This window comes from Fusarium mangiferae, assembly GCF_900044065.1.
Source record: "Fusarium mangiferae strain MRC7560 genome assembly, contig: FMAN_scaffold006, whole genome shotgun sequence".
Lineage (NCBI taxonomy): Eukaryota > Fungi > Ascomycota > Sordariomycetes > Hypocreales > Nectriaceae > Fusarium > Fusarium mangiferae.
The window spans coordinates 1543697-1565568 of NW_024573926.1; the positions used below are offsets into that span (position 1 = coordinate 1543697).

The 21872-nt window shown below is 50.4% G+C and overlaps 4 protein-coding genes across 4 annotated transcripts; 2 read left to right on the top strand and 2 right to left on the bottom strand.

Moving 5' to 3' along the window:
• Window positions 1-8452: 8452 nt before the first annotated feature.
• FMAN_03232 (uncharacterized protein) lies at window positions 8453-8899 on the bottom strand (the record flags this gene model as incomplete). Its single annotated transcript, XM_041832023.1, has 2 exons — window positions 8453-8545; window positions 8795-8899. 2 exons carry the CDS (start codon window positions 8897-8899, stop codon window positions 8453-8455), a joined length of 198 nt encoding a protein of 65 aa, XP_041682528.1.
• Window positions 8900-16303: 7404 nt separating this feature from the next.
• FMAN_03233 (uncharacterized protein) lies at window positions 16304-17146 on the top strand (the record flags this gene model as incomplete). The annotated part of the gene is made up of 2 exons (XM_041832024.1): window positions 16304-16680; window positions 16729-17146. 2 exons carry the CDS (start codon window positions 16304-16306, stop codon window positions 17144-17146), a joined length of 795 nt encoding a protein of 264 aa, XP_041682529.1.
• Window positions 17147-17902: 756 nt separating this feature from the next.
• On the bottom strand, window positions 17903-19038 carry FMAN_03234 (putative FBP1-fructose-1,6-bisphosphatase; the record flags this gene model as incomplete). The annotated part of the gene is made up of 3 exons (XM_041832025.1): window positions 17903-18033; window positions 18082-18863; window positions 18923-19038. 3 exons carry the CDS (start codon window positions 19036-19038, stop codon window positions 17903-17905), a joined length of 1029 nt encoding a protein of 342 aa, XP_041682530.1.
• Window positions 19039-20862: 1824 nt separating this feature from the next.
• FMAN_03235 (uncharacterized protein) lies at window positions 20863-21626 on the top strand (the record flags this gene model as incomplete). The annotated part of the gene is made up of 2 exons (XM_041832026.1): window positions 20863-21404; window positions 21461-21626. The coding sequence occupies 2 exons, from the start codon at window positions 20863-20865 to the stop codon at window positions 21624-21626; spliced, it is 708 nt and encodes a 235-aa protein (XP_041682531.1).
• Window positions 21627-21872: the final 246 nt, after the last annotated feature.

The window sequence follows — 21872 nt, forward strand, 5'->3', positions numbered from 1 at the left end:
TGTGAAGTTGTTATATGGGTGAGTGTGGGGTTGCTTGTAGCTGAGAATTGTGAACGTCGATTTTGGAACGACGAAGCTCTAGATGGCCCAAAGCAAGATTGGGAGAGTTGGTTTATTCTCAATTGTTTCCTGTATCTGTCTGTCCTCTTGTGTCTGTCTTTATATCCAAACGAACTGAGAGGATAGCTATGATGGTCAAGGCGAGGTGGTGAGTGTGGTGTGGTAGTGGGTATATAAGTAGGCAGGTATATGAGTGCAGGATGAGAATGATCAAGAAGATCTGAAGCTACTTGAAGCTGAATCTGTTGATGAACTTGGAGATAGATGGAGAGCAAGACGGTTGGTGAGGGGGAAGAGGCTGTATATTAAATAAATGTCCCCAAAGCTGCGCGGAGCAGGCATGGCATAAGGTAACGGAAGGACCCAAGGACGTGAGTGAGTGACGAGTGAGTGGAAGGGACCCTACAAGGGCAGGGGCGTGTGAGGTGTGCGCCTACCTTACCTTGCCTTGCCTTGCCTTACGGGTACCTACTGTACTGTACCTATGAGGGGGTATCCAGCGCTGGACATTGCCTTGCCCTGCGCTGTGCTGCGCTTTCCACTCTGTCTCTGGTGTCTCTTTGATCAACCTACCTAATCTGCAGTGTAGAGAGTGAGTTGAACACACGCCCCTTCCCCTACCCCCTCCATCACACACAGACATCCTCCACTTTCCACATCGCACACCTCTCCCCTAGCACTACTAGCATGCACCCAAGTTAGTACCCAGCACCCAAGACGGCACGGCCACACACAAGCAGAAAAAGGTCCCTGGCTACCTTCCCTGGGGCCTGGCACCAAAGGAGAGGGGGTGTTGTTTAGTTGCTTGCGGGGGCTCCTTCGCCTCTGTCTCTCAGTCACTGTGTGTCTGTGTCTCTGTCTCTGTCTCTGTCTGGCGCTGGCCTCACAGGGCTGGTGCTCATCACCCTCTGAGCCCCAATCCAATGCACTCTGCAGACAAGGTCAGGGTAGCTCACGGTACGTACCTCCGCCTTTTCAACCTTTCCATTCAAGCCTGTCTCCACTGGCGCTCGCACTCGTTCTTCTCTCACTGGGTCATTTGCGATGCTACGGGGCATCGAAATCCTTTCGCTACGATCCTTGTGCCAAGCATTTCGTTCACTCATTCTCGAGTCCAGGGCCACAGTTTGGCATCGCGGCTGCTAATAGCGAAAGGCGAGACTGTTATGAAATGCTTCAATTTGTCTTTATTGAATTTATGACGGCAAGACGAGAGATGCACTGACTGTTGGCCACTGCAAATCCTCCACTAATACACTTGAAACTGTCTCATTTGGTACAGTACGGCCCGTGCTGTCGACGGGCGATCATTAAAACCTACCTCAAGGATTTATAATAAACTCCGCTGGCCATGTCCGATTCCGACTCCATTCGGACGAATAGAGCAAATTACCAGGATACTGACAAATTCGTTATCCATTTGTGAGCAGGTTTGCTATCATTATCACGGTGCTAACTTGATGAAATGCTGAATGATGAATCCAAATATCTGGATGTCTGCCTATATGCACAACAACCTCGCTGTGGAACAAGGAGGGGAGTGCTGCCATCCCACACAGCGGTGTCTCATCAAAAGAGCGGGATTCACTGCGTTACAGATCGGGGCTCAAGTAGGGCATGAGACGGAATTGAGCATCTGCTGTGTCTTCTCGTACTATACCAGAGCATGGCATATGCTATACTAGACCATACTGCGCCGTGCTGTGAAGCAGTAACGTATCGTATACCAGATACGGCTTGGTTTGGAATGTGAGCGTATTGGGTTTTATCAGTACTGAACGGTTCGTCACGTAATATCAACGGTGGAGAGTCAACGAGACGATGAACTACTAGGCGCAGCCAAGTCACCAGAAGGGCGGGAGCAAAATAGAACAGAGCCATCAGAGGCTGGCGCTATTAACAGAGCAGATGTCATTCTAACCGTCTAAAAGCCAACAACTGACAGAGAGACGAGACACAGAGAGGTGCTGTATGTTCCTTTGAAAGCTGGCACTGCACTCCCCGTCGTGGACACTAAACGAGCAAGCCAACCAGGTCCCCGAGATCAAGCCATGGACCAGCAAAGAAGCTTCAAGGCAGACTCGATGGAAATCTGGGCTAAATTTGCCCACATTTAGTCTATCGAGTCGAATGCCGTCTCCGTCTCTAGCGCAGCGTAGCATCGCCCTGCTTCCCCTAGTTAGCTCTCCCATGCCAGGCCCCCCAGGTCAGTCCCAGTCCGAGTCCCAGGAGCCAGGGCACGTTCACTCAAGTCCAGTCCCATGTCCTGGGGCTACCTTATCCACTGTTTTGAACTGAGCCTCTTGTCTGCCATTTGAAATTCCCTGTCCCAGAGAAAGGGTTCCTCTTAAAGCCGATGGAGGCAGTCTCCAATACAACCCAACCCTGGGAACACATCAAAAGAGGTTGGCCAATCACAAATAGGTCGACCCGAGCCCCCATAGTGGTAGAAGAGAGACCCCAAAATGATTAGCTTTTGATCCAACTCAGCCCTGGGACCAATTAAAGTCCCACAATCCCAGGCTCTCTCACACTCGAGACTTGTGTGAGTCTTGTCTTGGTCCGTCAGTCGCTCCAAGGACCGTTTTGCCGGGTAAGAAGACCTTTTGGCCGGGCCGATCACGTCGTTCATTCTGGCAGCGCCCGTCGTAGGGCTGTGTGACGACACGATTAGTTCTTATTCATCAGAGAAATGTCCAAGCCCTGCCACAAGAGATCACTAGCAGCAAGTGTACGTATATAGATAGAGTCACTGTCGACTATTCGTACTATTTCGGTTTAGATCTGTCCATGTCCCAAGAGAATGCCGCTTTTGCTCTGGAGATCTTGTCTAGTGACTCTACCCTGCCAGCCCTGCCTTACCGGCCTCTGATGCACAAGACGACAAGCGACATCAACATCGTGCCATGTTCCCCAGTTGCGCGCCTATCCCTACCGTTGTAGTCTTGAGGACCCAGGTCAAACAGTTCCCCAACAACCGACACACCCAACCACATGGCTACAGGACGATGAACCCCTGTGAATAATCACCGGAATATTACTATGAGTTAGAGTTGCAGTTACAGTTGCAATTGCAATTGTCTGGGCTGGGCTGGGCCAAAGCGACGCTGCGTTCAACTATTAGCTATATCGATAAGACATGGCACGTGCTGGCATTAACAACAACTGAAATCACATTGAGTAAATCGTCCATGTTGTATTGGGCGTGGTCGAATTGGGCCATATTTACGGCAGATCCTCGTTGTCTATAGCAGAACCAACAAGCCAAGGGACCAACATGATACACATCTCGCAGTAATGGAAACACGTAACCTGCAATTCTAAGTCCTGGCTTTACTCATAACAACCTTCAACCATCTTCGTCATATTATCTTACTTGCAGACTTTTCAACAACATCCCCAAAACCCTATTATTTGTCAAAGGAGGTCATACTGAATTCATTGAGTTTGGAAAATACCCTACAACGAAATAAAGGTGGGCAGGGGTCGGCTGTCCTCACGATCAAGCTTCCGGCTGTTAAAGATTAAGCGCGGCCGCACCAAGACGCTACCCAGAAACGTTTCTCACAGGCGGCCGACCCCTGCCCCGCGACCGTTGAGTGGCGACCCGTCGCAGCATTTGACTCAATTCTGGAGAGACAAGGTCCGGCAAGGCGTAACTAAGGGGGTGAAATACCGTACCCTACGCCATGGAATAACTTGTTTATTTGGAAATTCCCTTGGGGGCCACCTGAGGATCGACGTTCCATCAATTCCTTCGCCTACTTCGTTGGCGACCCATTAGCAGAGATTGACTTTCGTTAATGGTCCTGGAGAGAAGAGGCCTGGACTAGCCCCCTTTGAGCCATTTTGCCTGTAATGATGTGCAACTTGTCCCTGAACCTTGTTTCTTTTTGCCCAGTGCACAGGACAAGTTGTAGCGAGGCAGGCCTTCGGCTTGTGTACCCGTCTTGCAGCAACGGGGCAAATTACCCTGCTTTGCCAGAATCCTTCGAGACTTTTGCGCCCTGAGGTTGCGGACGATGGATCCTCACGCACAGCACGCAGACACACACATTCACACACACACACAGACACATCCAACACATGGCATTGGATCTCATGGGCTATCAGAGGCGCGATATGCTCGATGTCAATACCACATCCGCTTCAACTGTTGGTGATCTGGCGCTTATCTTCCGGATCACAATTTCTAATCGCGCCCGTTACCAGTTGAGCGGGTGACACAAGAAGCATTGTCGATCAACCACAACCAACCTTCTTCTTTGGAAAAACCCCGCAGCGACTTGGAGTTGGAGTTGGAGCTATCTGCGGCGAAATTGTGCCGCTCACTTACACGGACTGTCTCCTCCTCCGAAGACATTTCAAGTACACTAAGAAGTCCAACGTATCCACGACGTATGAACAAGCGGTCTGGCTGAATTGTCTGGTTGAAGCTATAGCGCTATTCTAAGCACTTTTCTGGTCTTAAAAAATCCTCACGATGAAAGGGCTGCGTTGACGTGAAGTGAAGCCTCTCGTCATTTGCTCCCGGGGTTCCATCACGGATATAGATGGGAGCTAACTGAGCTTCTCCGTGTAGAGACCGTAAAAGGAAATCACCGGCTCCGTGCATGGGGAGTTCCGGCTCCGCGGAATGTGCCATAACTAAGCATTTGGACACTTACGTATGGACGTGGGTGGTGCCCAGGGCTCGGCAGAGCGACGTCAACACGACCTAACATGAACCCCTTTTACTATTACCCGTGCGGTAGAACTGAATCAAGTGCAACATTAATTATCGAGTCCGTCGTCAGAAAATGTCAGAAAATGTCAGAAGACGTCAACAATGCTCAGCGTTGGGTTGCGCCCGTTGGTGGCGGATATCGTTTACCATGAATTATGGTTAATCGTTATCCCGAAATGACCCATGAGTTAGCCAGAGTCGCGAAGTGGGTTTCATGGAAGGAGCCGTGAAAAAGACATCGGACTACTCTGCTTCGAGAGAGTCCGAGATAGAGTCGGGATGTGAATCCTTGCATCATAGTCAAGCAAGTTGAGCCGTAGAGTCACGAAACAAGCGCGAGAGTGATTTTAGCAGAGGGCATTGCTGTCACAAGAGTGCGGCGCAGACTTATTCGACAACCCCTGTCCTTACTGCTCGCGCCCATCCACTTGTGATTGGCTACAGTGCCAGCTGTCAAGCGCGATAAACTTTCGGGGTTGTCAGTTGAGCCGTCGCACGAACAAGAGGGACGACCAGACCACTTGATTGGATCCTCAGCCGCACTCAAATTTCCTTAGGCTGTCGCAACGTTTCAACTGTTCTCTTTCTTTGCTTTTGGGGTGCCATGGCGAAGCCTGAGTGGGCGGGGACTTTGATAACAGCGCCGCGGGCTAGGAATTATATGGCTCGAGCTTTTGAGGCACACACGCACGCAATAACGGCCCTTGCTCCTGGACGGTTGATTGAGAGGGGGAGCAGAAACAGAAACAGAAGCAGAACAGAACGAGTAAATTTCCGAGATGATGGCGTCGAGACCGTCGGATGGATCCTTGAGTGCCGTTTGTAGAAGGCGGGTTCGTGGGTTCTAGTCTGTTACTGTGCCGCATCTAGCTTCAGGATAAAATCAAGATAGCTTCAACGGTCGAGCTCGGATATGCACCGATTCACGACAGGCGGGCAAGATGATATCCGCGAGTGCTGATGCAAGTGGTTTCGCCACCTCCTCTTTTCGTGATTCTCATGTCTTGATCAATGAATCCGTTTGGTCTCGACACGACTTAACTCAATCCTCACATGTAACCACCTCACAACTCACCCACGGGATGCCGTTCCGGCTATCAACCTACATACACACACATGGATGGCTGGGGATTCCAACTGCCTCACATAGCTTAGCTGTCAGTATGCCCTGTAACTTCGGAGCAGTGATCTATGTCAAAAATATCCTCATCGCCTCTTCACCGAGGGATTATTACACGCCCTGCCACAATAGAAGATATCACAACCATAGGCGGATATGTTTCCCCCTAGACCCCTGTATGTTAATGAGTTGTGTTTGCGCAGCACGCACTTTCATACAAATCCTTCAGCGCAGCATAACGTTAGGCCAGTTCGTTTGACAGAATGTCTAGACTTTCTGACACGTCCCCATATCCCGATCCGTCTATCATTTCCCGTGCGAATTCTATTTAGCAGGTAACTTGGCTAGCCAATAGAAAATTCGGGCTCGTTCCCCCACATAGTGGGAAATCAGTCGATTTAGTGATCCATGCTGCTGTGCTAATGTTAGTGGGCACTGACCAGAACTAGGCCTTTGCTCTATTCCCGCGCGGTATGTAGAAATCTTTTGTTTATTCCCCGTCGACGCCTACGGATATCCATCTATTGTCCACCGGACCTCGTAGGGGAGGATTGCACTAGGATTTAGCAACGCAACACAACAGAGTCAAGGATATGCATGATTAGATAGACGACGTGTGGTCAAATGCTCCATAAAACAAATCATCAGATCGATGGATTAGGAAATCAGTAATTGATCCTCCCTCATGCTTGGTTGAGTTACACCGGTTCGGTATGTGGGCAGGCACTTACATACATACATGCCTACATGCCTACAGCAATTTGCCGGAAGTAACCTCCATCCTTTGGATTCAATTGGATTGGATTGGATTGGATCCACGGGTACTCAGCCTTACACCTCACAGTCGGGACCACCTCAGCCATGTCCCTGGGCTCCGTGCCTCATGCAATGCACGGCGCTGCACACTTTCTTCACATTGGTTCAACGTAGCATAGGTATCATCTAATCCATCGAAACTTGATTCCTCAAACGATACTGATTATCCGATTGTGAGGACCCCTGCAACCCAACGACAGTCCTCGGATCATCAGTGCCCAACAAATAACATGAGATATTTCGAGACAGAGAGTCTCGACTCTGGACCGCCGACGATGGCTGAAACTGCCGCTAGACGCACGCGCAGATGAATGCATATGCTGGCTAGCAGCACAAAGGGTCCCCTCTTGACGGGACTTTGGTCCTATTTCCCAATCTGGGCATATTCGTCGAAATGCATGGTCCAAATCTCTGGGCCCATCTGCTTCGCCTTGCAACTTCAAAAGGAGAGGCAGCTATCCAATGAAGCCGCAGTATTGCCAGGCTGCTATGCCTCTGCCCCTGAGGCTGCATGGATATGATTGTGGTTGAGACAATGGTTGCATGTGCTGTAGGCATGTACGTGGCACCGCCCGTTATCCGTTATCCATCACCCGCCATTTTGGTCAGAACAAACCACCCTCTTGTTGATCAACATCACGGGTGATGGGTGATGCGTGGGGTTGCATTCAACTGAAGACGACACTCCCTAATAAGGCTCAGGCTCAGTATTTGATATAACCCCTTGGACGGCGGCTCTTGTCCAATCCTTTGCGAGACCGACAGTTTGTGTGCTTATCAAGCAGTGAACCAGACCATCCAGATGGATGGCAATGATGTATAGAGCACGGGGGTGAAGACAGCCCCCCCTGCTGTCACTTGGATAGGATCTACCCAGCCCTACGAGATGACAAGTTGGGCGCTTGAATGAGTGTCCTCCAACCGGAAGGGAGTATCAAGCCCTGGATGAGTGCTGCCCCCTCTGCCATCCCGATGTCCTCATAGCGTTTCTCAGTACCGGTAGTGGTAGGCAGTGGTACACCCCTTTTGACAAATTGTGTCCGACTGTCTGAAAAGTCCGCCGCCGCCTTTTGAGTGACAAGTCGACAAAGGATCCTTGGGGGCTAGAGGCGGCCGCTGCGCCCTGAGCCAGATCACTGGGACTACCTTGCTTTGACTGCTACGCTACGTTGGCGAAACTCTAAGCTCCAAGCTCGCCAAAAAGCTACCCAAGCTTGCATCCAATGCTCGGTAGCTGTCGATCATGACCAAGGTGTCAAGCAGGCAGAAAAAAGGACAAGCTCTCTATCGGCGACCACATTGTGAGCATATTATCAAAGCGTTTACCATAAAAAGTAATTCTGATGAGTCGCGGACTTTGCGGATTTGAGCTCACTGTTAAGCCGCAAAATCCGTGTTTCTTCAACATGCCCGCGTCTAAATGATAGAAACAAGACTAGGCTAACTCGACTACCCAAAATAAGATTTTGCTGGCTCTTTTTTGTTTTCGTTGACGTCAATCCGAAAAAGCTATCGCTGGCATCAGATGCTGGACAAAGTTGACCGAGATAGTCGGGGACTGTGCATCACGGGCGCATATTGACCTGCGCGTCAACTAACTTAACTCATGGCACGGGTTTTCGGCGAAGCCGTAGCGGACCATGCACGCCAGACGAGGCATACAACCAGGCATTTCTGGTGTTTCTGAAATCAAATGCAGATGAATCATGGCTGAATTGAAACAGTGATGATTATTTGGCGAGACGAGGACCGTCGGAGCCGTTCAAGCCCACATGTTTTGACCATCTGTTGATTTCGTTGCCGTTTGTCGTTGACTCTCCCGCCTGGTCCAAGTTAGCGCTCTCTCTCTCTATACCTCAACCTACGGACCTGGGACCTCCTACGGCCGGCTTGCGGCACGACTATGCGGCTCAGGGTCGGCGAACGGATTCCCGCTTTATCAATTGGCCCATTGAATGAAGCTAGCTCAGTCTAATGTTGACTTTGTATTTGTCATTTGTCTATACTCAACAGAGCCATTCTCTGCGAGGATCTTTTTTTGGTTCTTCACCACTAGAAACATATCGTCTTACATGAACATGCTGCACCACTTCCTCGGTACCATCATGTCGTCTCCCGTCGACGAGGGTAGGTTTAAGGTTCTCACCTCCCCAAGGCCCCAAGCCACTGGACGGCATTCTGGGGATCCATCCCATTTTCTCACTCACAGCTCACGGCTTTGCTTTGGGGGTGTGTTGGCTTCCATTGGGTCCTGGCACCAGTACATACTGGGAATAGAGCCTGCGCGGAGACTTTTTGCTGGCACTAGCTTCCTGTCTAGAGCCCAAGCTCGAGCCTACCACTGGCACTGCCATTACCAGAATGGAGCGGACACTTTTTCTCCCGACATGAAAGCTCACACGTGAATCAAAGTCTCCGAGAACTCCATCTGGATGATACGCTTTGGCGATGGAGATACAGCAAGACCATGAGTAGCATCCATTGAATCAGTATCGAAGCTCACTGCCCAAGTGAGACTGAGACTGAGACTTGGCTTGATGGGGTAGTAAGCCACGACGAGATCCCCGCGGCTGCGTGCTTGTGGAGTAAAGAGAGATGTCCCTGCATCTCTGCTCTCCTATTCTTTCACGTGAAGCAAGACATTGAGACTCGAGTTGCAGATTCGTCGCGACTTTTTTGCCCAAACCCCGACAGACCATTTAGACGAGGTCCCCGGACTGAGTCACAACATTTGCAGCCCGTGATTAGGGTGAAGTCCAAGATGAGACAAGTCAAGTCAAGTCAAGCCAAATGATACCGTAGCGTCCGAGCTCTGGTTCATTCATTCCCGCTTCGTTTCCTGAGTAGCTCGGGGAGCTCTGGCGTATCTGATAGCTTGAAACCCGAGCTGCAAAAATACGCGATAGGCACGCCTGTTTCCCCTGGTAGGAAATGATGGGCAGCACCAGCACGCCCGCAATCAACTGCCAGAAAGATGAAGGGGACGGGAGGGGCATTTGCAAGGGCTGTGGGGTGTAGATATCAGGGAGCCAGCGTCGGTCGCTAGCAAGGGGAAACGTTTTTGGGGTCCAAAAATGATAAATGGGCAAATAACCTGCCAGGGTCAACCGGGGGGCGTACGGGATGCCAGCGCAGCGGATGGATGCGATGCGATGCGACACACGCGTTTAGAAATATGGGTTAAATTCAAAGGTACATGGCTTGAACGCCTTGAAACGTAGCGCAGCTCTGTACCCTTTCATGTCTGTCTGTCTGTCTGTCTTTCTGTCCTGATGGCTGTTAAGTCCGAATCATGTGTACGTAATTAACATGTTTAAGTCCGGACCGTCAAGAAAGGCAAAATGCTCGAAAGAGAATACTCCAATGGGAGATTCCATTCGAGGCATCGCCATTGCCATTGCGTGGTCAGTCAGATGCGCCGTGTTACCGAGCGATAGTTCAAGGTGATGACTGGGATGCAAGACACAGCGGGTAGCTCAGAACGATAAAAAAGGGCTGATCCACTGCATCGGAGCTGGAATGAGCAGTAACCAACGGCGAGTGAACAGTAGAGAGACAGAGACAGAGACAGGCGCAAGGTACACTACAAGGCTGCCTGACAAGACAGCTTGCGCTCAGTGTCCTCGGTCCGCCATTTCCAAATCAGTGCATCTCCTCCGTGGGCTGAAGACGCAGATGCAGATGCAGATGCAATCGAGACACAGGCCCAAGACCATGATCAACATGTGGTATGGCATCCGTTGGCTGTGGTTGCGAGAATTGCGGAGATGAGAGATAGGGAGATGAATTGGAGCTCCGCCGTTTGATGACAGTCAGACTCTAGCAACTCTCCTCGTAGGGCTGCAGTTGATGAGGGGAAAGGTATCTTTGCTCAGCGGTGAAGCTCTAAGAAATAAGGCTTCGGCGAGGCCGGTTGACCAAGCGAAGCCGTCCAAGCAGATTGCGTCTTTTGGTCTTGGAGATGCCCGTGGTTGCATGCGACAGTCCCCGAACACAGAGTTAGCCGCATCTTCTTCACTATCTACAGCGGCAGGGTCTACGGTCCCTTGGCGAGACGTCAGGTGTCTCACGATGACGAATATGTTGCTTTCTTTTTTTCTGTTGCCAATGTTCTCCAAGACTTCTGGATTGAATGTGAGGATGAGAATGAAGCACCCCAAGTGCCGAGAGACATGAGCACTAAAAGATAGCTCAGCTCAGCTTCAGTGGATGTGTTCACTACTAGAACACTGAACTTGTGTGGGGATTTTCACTGAGGGGGCGTGGGCCTGTGAAGCTTCCATTGCAGGAGAGCAGCAAAAGACTGGAAGACACTGGAGAGGACAGGACAGGACAGGACAGGACAGGACAGGACAGGACAGGGGTGGGGGTGACCTCGAGCGGTAGGGCTGAACGCGCGGGAGCAAGATGAGAGGTGGATCCTCGGCTTGATTGGTCAAGCGTACGCATCTCCAACAAAGGCATGGTGTCGTTATTTGTTCTTCAAGGGGCGGGGGCGGTTGTAGCCAAGTTCCCACTGTTTGGTTCCCAACTCCATGGACATATCCATGGTGTGAATTCTACTCCGCTGTCAAGACTGAAAAGAGCAACCCGACAATAGCAAAAAATGAAATTAAATTACCTGCCCCTTGTTTCCTTTGTCTTGGCTTCAAGACTCGCGGATGCGGATCCTCCCGATGGAAGTGAATCCATGCTCTTAGAGTTGGAGAGACAGGGCCTCTGGGTACAGTAACCTGCTGTGCCGCCGCAACCACAAGGCGAAGCCCACGAGTGCAATCTTGCAACCATGCTATCCCCTACTACCCACGACACTACGCTGCGATGCTGGGTTAGGCTGCGTGTTGTACCCGTAGCCCGTGCCTGGCCTGGCCTGGCCTCGCCTGGGACAGTTCATCATCATCACCACCTTGTGTTATCGGCGATTCGCTGGGATCAGGCTCGGGTTTAATTTGGGAAATACGGCAGTGCATTGCAGCGAGTGATCAACAACCCATCCCAAGACAGCGCAGAGTGCTACTGCTACCTTGTAGGTAATAAACACTACGCTACGGAATAGGCAATATGTTGTTGCTCCTATCGTCGTAGCTTTCGACGACTGATGATTGATTGATTGTACTGTACATACAGTATAGTACAGTACAGTAGCGGAGCGAAATGCAGTGCTACTCCGGTGGCTGGCATGTAAATGCAGAACAAATGTACAATTCGAGTCACGTTGTCGCGATTGATTTGCTGATCGAGAAATGCGATTGGCGTCATAAGGTTAACGGCCTTCTTGTCTGGGGTTGCGCCCCGATAGGCAGCAGTATTTTGCACAGCTCTAGTGATTCCATTCGCAAAGAAAAGGCCAAACCCAAACCCAAAGTCAAACCCAATCGCCGAGCGAGAGCAAGGCACTAGAGCGAGAGTGGAAAGAATTTCGACGGGAACGGGAAACGGAAACTCTGATTTTCCATTAACAGCGTTCATTCCCTTATAGCCTCTGGCCTATTCCTTGGAGTCGGAGCCGGAGACGGGGAGACTGATCAGAGAGCTACTCCGCCACGTTTTCTTGGTAGAGGTACTGGAGAGCGCAACATGGCACCCTCATTAGGAAAGAGGTGCATGCATGCATGTCTTTTGGCTTGGCCTGACTTGAGGCTGGTGTCCCTAACAAATTGTATCCCCTGCGCCTCAGGTCAATCACCTCAAGGGTGGACTACCTAAAGATAGAGGGCAAGGTACGTACTCGGTGTGACCCCCTGCTTCGATCATCCCCGCCCTGTGATCCAAGTGGAGAAGCGAACAGGGGTGCCAATGTCCGCCAGTTTAACGTGGGAGAGAGCGTTTTGCAGTGATGAAAAGGCGGAGGACCAGGGGAGACAGGGGGGGTGGTCTTGAGATCCAGATCAACCAGTTTGTTGTTTCTTGACATCGACATTTCGAATGCGGCACAACCATAACCACACACAAACGGCTGCATAGGAATCTCGCCGAGTGGTAGCCGACAGATTGGGACATCCAGTTCATTCATTCACTCACTCACTCATTCACTCATAATTGAGGCTGTAACTAGCGGATAATCACTGAATTGACGGCAGCCTAGAGTCCAGCCCACCCCTCACACTCACATACACACTCATACATCATTGTACATGCAGTACCTGGTTCTTCAACTGTCATGGATAGATTCATCAACGATGAATGAAATCGTCGTAATACAAACCTGTTAACAACATCACCAGCTTCAGCCTCAGCCCAAGGGGACTTTGTCCATGCATACCTTAGTACTGCTAATCCCCTGAGCCTTCGAATCTTGATACCGTTTCTGTATATCAGCAATTTAACGTTGTATGAGTTGACATGACATCGCAACACCTTGAATCATAATACTCTTCTCCTATCCATCATGCTCGTACTCTGCTCAGCTCGACCCCGTATTCACTCCAATTCTCGCAGTCACTCTCATTATTCTGCCTCGTTGCGTATGTTGCACACGATTTCCTCATTCTTTGCTCCCCCTTCGGCTTTGACCGATGAGGCATACTCGTTATGATTCACATCTTGCCCGTTGCAGTTACTGGGTAGTCTACACCTCGCACGAAAGGTTATCTTGCGCCTCCACGCCTGGGGGCCGCTACTGTGCTCTGCAGTACAGATTGACTTTCCCATCGTGTGATTCCGCCTTTTCTATCTTTATCCTTGTGGCATTCTCTCGACGGTTCCGCTTCCCCAGGAATGGCGACATATCGAATGTCTCTGCGATACAATGACAGGTGGGCGTGGAATGTGACTTATTCCCGTCTAAACTGAATACAAACAGGGCTGGATAACAGCGAAGCAGCCCCCAGAAGTACCGGACATTCTTTGTAATGCCGCTGCATCACATGTCTTGATGATCTCTGGGGTTTCGATTACCAATCTGAATCTTTGAAATGCCTTCTTGAGACGTTGTTGACCCAAGTTTAGTGCCAGGCGCTTTTGTCGGCGCCATGGCACTCTAAGGTTTCGAGCGTTTTGAACCGGCGAGCCTTATTTGGACTCACTAATTGCCATTGATCACCATCAGTATCCTCAATACGACAACTCCCATGTCCTCTACGACGAATACGCATTTGACGAATCGAACCCGCTCGCTCGCTCCACTCACCGGCCGCTCTGTGATGGATAGTTAACTCCACGCCTATGGCTCAGAGACGGATCTTAGCGGTGCCGCCAGCCGAAGCCACGACAATGCCGTCCGGTACGTAGGCTGGCTAGTCCGACAACCAAGGTACTACTTGGCGATCTCCGATAAGTCGAACAACTAATCTGAGTATAGTTCAATAGGCGAAGGTGCCAATGAGATTGGACCGGGAACTCAAAGGGAAGACGGTTTATGCCACTGAGCACATGTTGGTCAGAGTGCCTTCCACTGAGGTTTCAGAGCTTAGGCGGGACGAGAAGGACGAAAGGGTAGTCCACTATGGTGAGCAAAGAACCCTTGGCAGCTAACTTAGAATGAATTACTCTTTTGGGGTGAAACCAGCCGCTGTGAGACATGTTGGTCAAGAGCCAAGTTCCAAGTTCCAAGTCTGCGTCCAAGTCAAAGCAAAAGTGCATCAGCGGCTTGAATCCTTCAGGCGTGCAGATATCCCCCATGTCTGCATCTGTGTCCATTGTGCCGCTTCTGAGAAGAACAAGTTTGAAGACATCGTCAAGGGAGGGGAAACCGTTGCAATGGAGTTTAGATATGGGAACTGGAGTTAAGACCCTGCGGCATGAAAAGACGTCACATCACAGATCTAAGCGCGAGCCTGTCGGGGATTTTCTCAGCGGTCGATCAAAAACCTGGCTTCTGAGAGAGAGTTTTTCCCTGCTTTCCGGGTCTTGGACCACCTTGCCTAGAATGATTCACTGTATGTGCTGTAGAGTTCTGCACTGCATGGCCCCCAATGGGTGATGAAGTCAGTCAGTTAGTCCAGTATAAGTCAGAACGGGTAAATAGGCTGGACAGGATATCGAGGTAAGGGCTGTGGTGTTTGTGTTATTCCCATGGAACTCAAGACTTGCAGGGCCAGGCTCAAAGAGCATTGGCTACCGGTTCCAAGGGTGCAGTACCTACGGTATCATCAGGCGTCAGCTCCAAGGCTGAGTGGTCTCGTTCGTTTGTGGTGGGTGGGGAAGGGGAAACTTGGCTTTGAGGCGGGCGCTCCGCAGACCAAACAAGTCAGAACCCAATTTGATGCTGGTTGCCGGCTGCTAGCACCTCATGATAGTGACGTAGGCGCTTCTGTGCTCTGGGCGTTGAGTCTGCGTCTGATTAGTTGCGAGTCTCGATGCAACATTGCATTCATCGTATTGTGATTGAGGCACTGATGACGACGCGTCAAGTGCTATTCTCGAGACTCGAGGGAGTCCTAGATTGCTGATTCCAGGCTCTCGTCTCCGGGGAGTGTATTCTGTCAGAGGAGCTGTCGCGGGCGTCTAGATATCTCTCGGGGTAAAGCTCACGACGATCAAAAGGGGACCCTTAACTCATCAACTCACAGCCCAACACCAACTGCAACTCCACCACGAGAAGGATCGGAGGATCACCCGTAGGGTTACGGTTGCAACGACGAATCCAACAGAACTGTACACGAGATACCATAAACATCTCTGCTGCGCATATGCTGGTGCTACTGTAGTATCCCTCTTGTACCCACTGAGGAACACTCTCATTTACTTGAAACTATTCCACCCGTGCCCAGCTCAACCGTTGATCTGGGACCTACCCTGAACAATGTTCGTGAGGATCTGATGAGAAACAACGGGCCGATCCCTTGACATTTCTTGCGTATTGCGCCATGGTAATGGGGCTAATGTCAAATCGAAACGTGCGAGGCGTATTCTGTCGTTTACCGCGCGGCTGTCCCACTCGTTATGTTTTGGTGTCGATGCTTTTGTTAGTTGTTTCATCCAAGATTTGACTAGAATGACAAATAAGTTGAAAGAGGATGTTGGTGGGCAAGTTCAGAATGTCTGAGGGTGCATACTGCAGCTGGTTCTTAGGCCATCTGTTTAGCGCCCCTGAGGAATTGGATGTGCCGATTACTTGCAACTCAAACCACTGGCAGCAGTCAAACAGCAACATGGAATTGCTTTATGAGTGCCGCAGGCCAAATCTTTCTTCTGGACATGGCTGGACCACGAGGGCATTCATTCCGCGGCGGCTGCGTTGCGCTTTGAAATGCAGGCCATCGAAAAACGGCTCCACGTTTGGGTGATTTCACATTATAGGGTAATCAAAGATTACAAAGCTTAGTGGATGAGTAAACATTCCGAACGCCAGAATCTCCCTAGACAACATCGGCAGCAAGCCTAACCCATTGCGAGAGAATAAGTGCCAAATCTAAAGAGCAAATGACCAATTGATGATTTGTCGGTCCCGAGTCACGATATTGGAAATCACACTGCGAAAAATGGCGTCCCTCCGCCGCTCAATGACGATACGCTCAACCATAAAACTGCCATATTTGTCTCTCTCCTTTCATTCTACTCTATCTTGTAGGCCACAGCTTTCTCAAGACTTCAATTACCCACTCAGATCTGCTTTCATAATTTCCAAACGCCGCTACTCAATGGCTCGACCAACTGGCCTCATCGCCTCCAAGGGCATTGAGCTCCTCAGCTGGGGTACACCCAATGGCGTCAAAGCCCATATCCTTCTCGAAGAGCTCCGCGAAGCATATGGAATAGATTACACCATACAAGGCATTAATATTGGACTCAATGTTCAAAAGGAGCCTTGGTTCACCGCCATCAACCCCAATGGCCGTATCCCTGTTCTTGTCGACCATGACAACAACGATCTCGCTGTCTTTGAAGGCAACGCGATACTAAGCTATTTGACGAGGAAATACGACCCAGAGAATAAGTTATCGTTCAAGATTGATGACGATGACTATACTCGTGCTGAGTCATGGATTGGTTGGCAGCATGGTGGAATTGGGCCTATGTAAGTCATGAGGATCAGCATCAAGGCGGTACACTTACACATCGGCAGGGAAGGACAGGCGAACCACTTCATTGGTGTCAAGCCAGAAATCCCATACGCTATACAGCGTTATGTTGGCGAGACAGAGCGCCTCTTTGGGGTCCTCGACAAGCGTCTTGCAGACCGAGACTACGTCGTCGGACCCGGTAGAGGTCGCTACTCCATCGCAGATATCGCCCTGATCGGCTGGACAGATCGCCTGCCAGGCACAGCAATTTCGTATGATCAGTTCCCGAATGTCAAGGCATGGCTTGCTCGTATACTTGAGAGGCCTGCTGTGAAGCGGGGCTTGCTACTTCCGAGTGGCAAAGACAAGCCGACAGGATTGGATCCTGTGGAAGAAGAGACGAGGAGGAAACGCGCAGAGCTCAAGGAGGTCGTGGACAAGGCTAAGGAGCAATTTGGATACAAGTATTCATCGCCTTAACTGGTGATCATCTTCAGATTGTGGGAAGGAAGATGTTACATTTTGGGAGTAAGGCACGCGAAGGCATAGAGTGACAGAAAATAATATAGGCTTTTACATTTACATTTCGTGTCCTAGCTGCCTAAGATTGAATTAACTCATTCATATATGAAATAGAATAGCTGGATATGGATATTAAACCCAGTGACCATGACAACACTGAGAGTCATGGGCCAAGAAGGCAGAGAGACCTCGAGCTACACGAAGAGCAGTCATTGTAAGCATGTTGGTCACGCAGCCTAGATGACGATCACTGAGCAATCAACCACCAGTTCCTCGGGCATTCGCTGCCAGAGTAATTATATAGCCTAGAGCCCTACGTCGTGGAGAGGAGTAGCGCAAGCTCTACATGGTTGTGGTGCTTGAGTTTAGTTGTCGTGAGGCGAATGTTGACCAAGACACTATGTGCCAACCAGAGTAGACAAGACCGTGATCATACAGCAGTTCAAAATCTATAGAGACAAGCCAAAGAAGACGCTGTAACCCATTCTGATAAGACCTGACGGTCAAGGTGGCGTGGCGTCCCCAGTTTAAACCGCCTCCATGATGGCTCACGATCATGACTTCTCATCATGACGACACTCTGCATGACGCTCAGAAAAATGGAAGATATGATAAATTCATCATTAAAATGCTCATTCACTCATGAGGTCCGCTTTTTGATATTTAACTGATTTCATAATCCCATGCCAAAGCGCCATTCTCTTTGTTTCCCTCTTAGCTGTGGAACTTCTTCACCTTCTCGACCTCGTCGTAGCTACCCATGAAGATACCGGCCTTGTCGTGGATGTGCTCGGGCACCACCTCGAGCATACGGTTCATCTTGCTGTCGACAGCTTGGCCACCGGCTAAGCATAGTTAGTAAAGTGTTAATCACTAGGGTTCAATTGACGTACCATTCTCAAAGATGAGGGCCATGGGCGCGCACTCGTACAGGATACGGAGCTTGCCCTTGGGGCTCTTCTTGTCGGCGGGGTAAGCAAAGATACCTCCGTAGAGCAGAGTTCGGTAAGCATCGGCAACCATGGAACCGATGTATCGCGAGCTGTAGGGCTTGCCGTCGGCTTGGGCCTGCTTTAAAGAGTTGAAGTAGTTGATGGTCTTGTCCTCCCAGTACAGAGAGTTACCCTCGTTGGCGGAGTAGATGGCGCGCGACTTGGGGAGGCGCATGTCGGGGTGAGACAGAATGAACTCGCCAACACCGTTATCGAGAGTGAAACCGTTGACGGTTCCACCGCGCATGGTGATGACAAGCTGGGCAGAGGCGCCGTACATGGTGAAACCAGCAGCGAGTAGCTCAGTACCGGGCTTCAGGATATCCTCCTTGACACCCTTGGAGCCCTCGGGGAGCTTGTGAATAGCGAAAATGGTACCGACTGAGACACCGGCGTCCAAGTTGGAGGATCCGTCAATGGGATCGCAAGCGACGGCGTAGTGAGCGTCATGAGCATCCTTGAAGTAGATGATCTCGTCCTCCTCCTCAGAGACGAGGAGCGCACACTTGCCTGATGAGCGCATGGCCTCAATGAAGAGGTCATTGGAGATGACATCGAGCTTCTTCTGGTCGTCGCCGGTGATGTTGGAAGAACCAGCCAGACCGGTGAGGTTGACTAGGGTAGCGCGTCGAATGTAGTAGGCAATTGACTTGAAAGAGAACTGGAGAGCGTGACACAATAGACTGAGATTCTCCGTTGTTAGCCGGGCATCATGAAGTTGGGATCACAAGAGACGACGTACGTGAAGTCACCAGTGGCCTCTGGGTGCTTGGCCTGCTCCTCAGTGAGGAAGCGGGTGAGGGTAACAATGTTAGTGTTAACCTTTTCGGTTTCTTGTCCGCTGTTTGTAGTAGCCATTGTGAATGTGTTTTGTGAGGTAAGTATGGGTATGAGAGGAGGAGAAGTTGATCGTCGAGAGGGGCAGTTGGAGAAGCGGCTTTGGGTTGACTTAGACCGGGAGAAGGTTTAAGCCGACAGAGACGGTAGTTATGATGGGAATAGTATGAGGGTATCGTGAGAGAGAAAGATGAAAGAAGAAGAGAGAGGAAGAAAAGGAAGAGGCACGCGACGAATATTGGGGAAACGGGACCAGTTATGTAAAGGAATACAGTTCTATGTACGTTGACTACGGATACCGCGTCCGTCCGTGTCTCGACGACAATTGACGGATATGACGATCAATGATATCCATTCATTCATTATTAGGTACATGCTTTCATTAGCCGACTGGGGTTATCAACGGCCCCATCCGCGAGAGAGAGGACTCAACCCGCAACAACATGACCGAGAGAGACTCTGAGAGGACCGCCATGATACGTAAAAAGCTCCATTGGGGGCGCATCATATCGGAATGTCATGGGCCATCGTGACCTTTGATAGCGGGCTCCCGAAGGGAATTGGTGCTTTTGCCGGCCGAGGGGAAGCGGCTCAAGAGGATTTCCCGGGGTCTCCAACTCCGACTTCTTCCCCCACAATTTACAGTGGTCGAATTTGGAGGCAGACTTCGGGGGTTGTTCCCCGAGCAGCATCACGATTCCTCTTGGTAGCTGTCGTCACAGCCACTGAGAGACCCTCTATTTCCAGGCCCTGCCAGCCCAGCCCAGGCTGCCCCGGTGGGGGTGGCTCGCTCATGTTGACGTTTAAGCGGGGGTTTTGAACCTCGACGCTCCAACGATCTTCAGTAGAAACACCGAGTGATATGTTCATTGTGGGTTTGGGGGGAGATTTATGTATGAGGATGGAAAATTGGGAACCAGATGCCTTATCTCATACCTTGTTCGTTCCTTGTTTTGGGGTTATGAGGCAATTGGTTGATTGACTGAATGACTGAGTCTCGACTCGACTCGACTTATATCATGCATGCTTGTCCCCGTAACTTAACCTAGACTTCTTCTCTGCGGAAGACCGGAGTCGGATCAAAGGTTATCCGGTCAGCCGGGAGCTTCCTTGCCCTCTCTCTCTATCTCTATCAGCTGTCAGCCAGTTCAGCTGTAACTCTCAAGGTTAGAGAGTCCAATCTCCTACGGAAAGTCCCCGAGGTTGAAATGCATTGCCAGAATTGGCGCCAAGCTACCCCGAAGTTTGGTATTCTCTCCTGATGAAGCCTCGGACATGTGCCGGCTGTCGACATCAACTTTGATGCTCCCTTTCTCTGTGATGGAGGTTGGCAAAGTTGGCAGGGTCGTCCTCCCTTTAATACTGAGCAGTGAATGAATGGATAGAATACCGATGCAACAGTATAAACTATCGTTCCCAACATAAACGGCAATTATTCCCATACCCAAAAAGGCAATTCTTTTGCACGAGATCTCCTTATCCCTCCCTATCTCTCTCGCTACAATTCCCCCTTCCCTTAAACTATCCCGCTCTCGTGAGCGGCGGACCTCGGCATCTCGGTCAAGTCTCCGTCTCCACGTTCAATCTCTCTCTCGACTTGCGTTACCTTACCTTACTCCAGACACTTTGACTCCATTCGCGTTACCTACTTACCTTTCCCCAGCTTTTTCTTACCCGTTCCTGGTAAAAACTTAACTTAACTTTTGCATCTCCATCTCCATCTTCCCTTTTACCATCAGTAATTGCTGGTTTCTTACTGGTGAATCGTAATTCCGTATATTCCAACTGTCACATACCATACTCTCTCTCTCTCTCTCTCTACCTATACTCGATACCATCGCAATCATGGTCGCTGACGCTCTCGTCTACCACCCCACGGTAGCGCACTACCTGCGCTACATGGCCACAACCCTCGGTCGCGACAAGCTCATGCGAGTTCTTCAGTACTTCGCCCGCTTCTACGCCTGGTATCTCCTCCGCACAAACGCAACCCCCGACAAGGTCGCCCCTTGGAACGCCCTCAAGAAGCAGTTCGGCCTGTTCCGAAAGGTCTTCCGAGCCGGAAAGTTCGTCGAGCACTACAAGGCCGCTGCCACTGCTTCCGACTCCAAGTCCCTCGACCCCGTCCTCAAGTACACCCAGGTCGGTCGCCAGCTGGGTTATGCTGGTTACCTCACCTGCGATGCTCTCACCATTCCTGATGCTGCTGGTATCAGGAAGTGGCAGCATGCCAAGCGCCTTCAGCAGGAGGCTTATAGATCCTGGGCTATTGGTATCGCCTTTAGCATCATTGGTCAGCTGTACACTCTGCGACAGCTGAGCGTGCGCGCATCAAAGGTTGATCTGAAGGAGGGTGAGGGTGTTGTTGAGAGCAAGACCATCTCCATGTAAGTTTCACATACGCTCATTTACCTTCTAAAATTAGTCCTAACATTTACCTCAGTGAACGTGCTGCCGCCAAGAAGCAACTCCTCTGCGATCTTTGCGATATCCTCGTTCCCGTCTCCGGTCTCGGATGGGTTTCCTTCCTCGATGACGGCATCGTCGGTCTTACTGGTACCTTGAGCAGTGTTATCGGTGTCTACACCCAATGGAAGAAGACTGCTTAATCTTCAAAACATACCAAAACCCAACAATACCCGATACCATATTCATACACACTTCGTAATTCCTTATAAAGCGCGTCACTGTTCTCTGTTCGGTCCGGCATCTTTCTTTTTGTACTATACGGGGGTGACACGGTTGGGTTGTTGCCCAAAGTAAATCACGAGTATCAGATTCACTCGCTGTGCAGTAATGCCTTGTCAATTTGAACATACAAAATCAAAAGTTGGATTATTTTGACTCTTTAATGT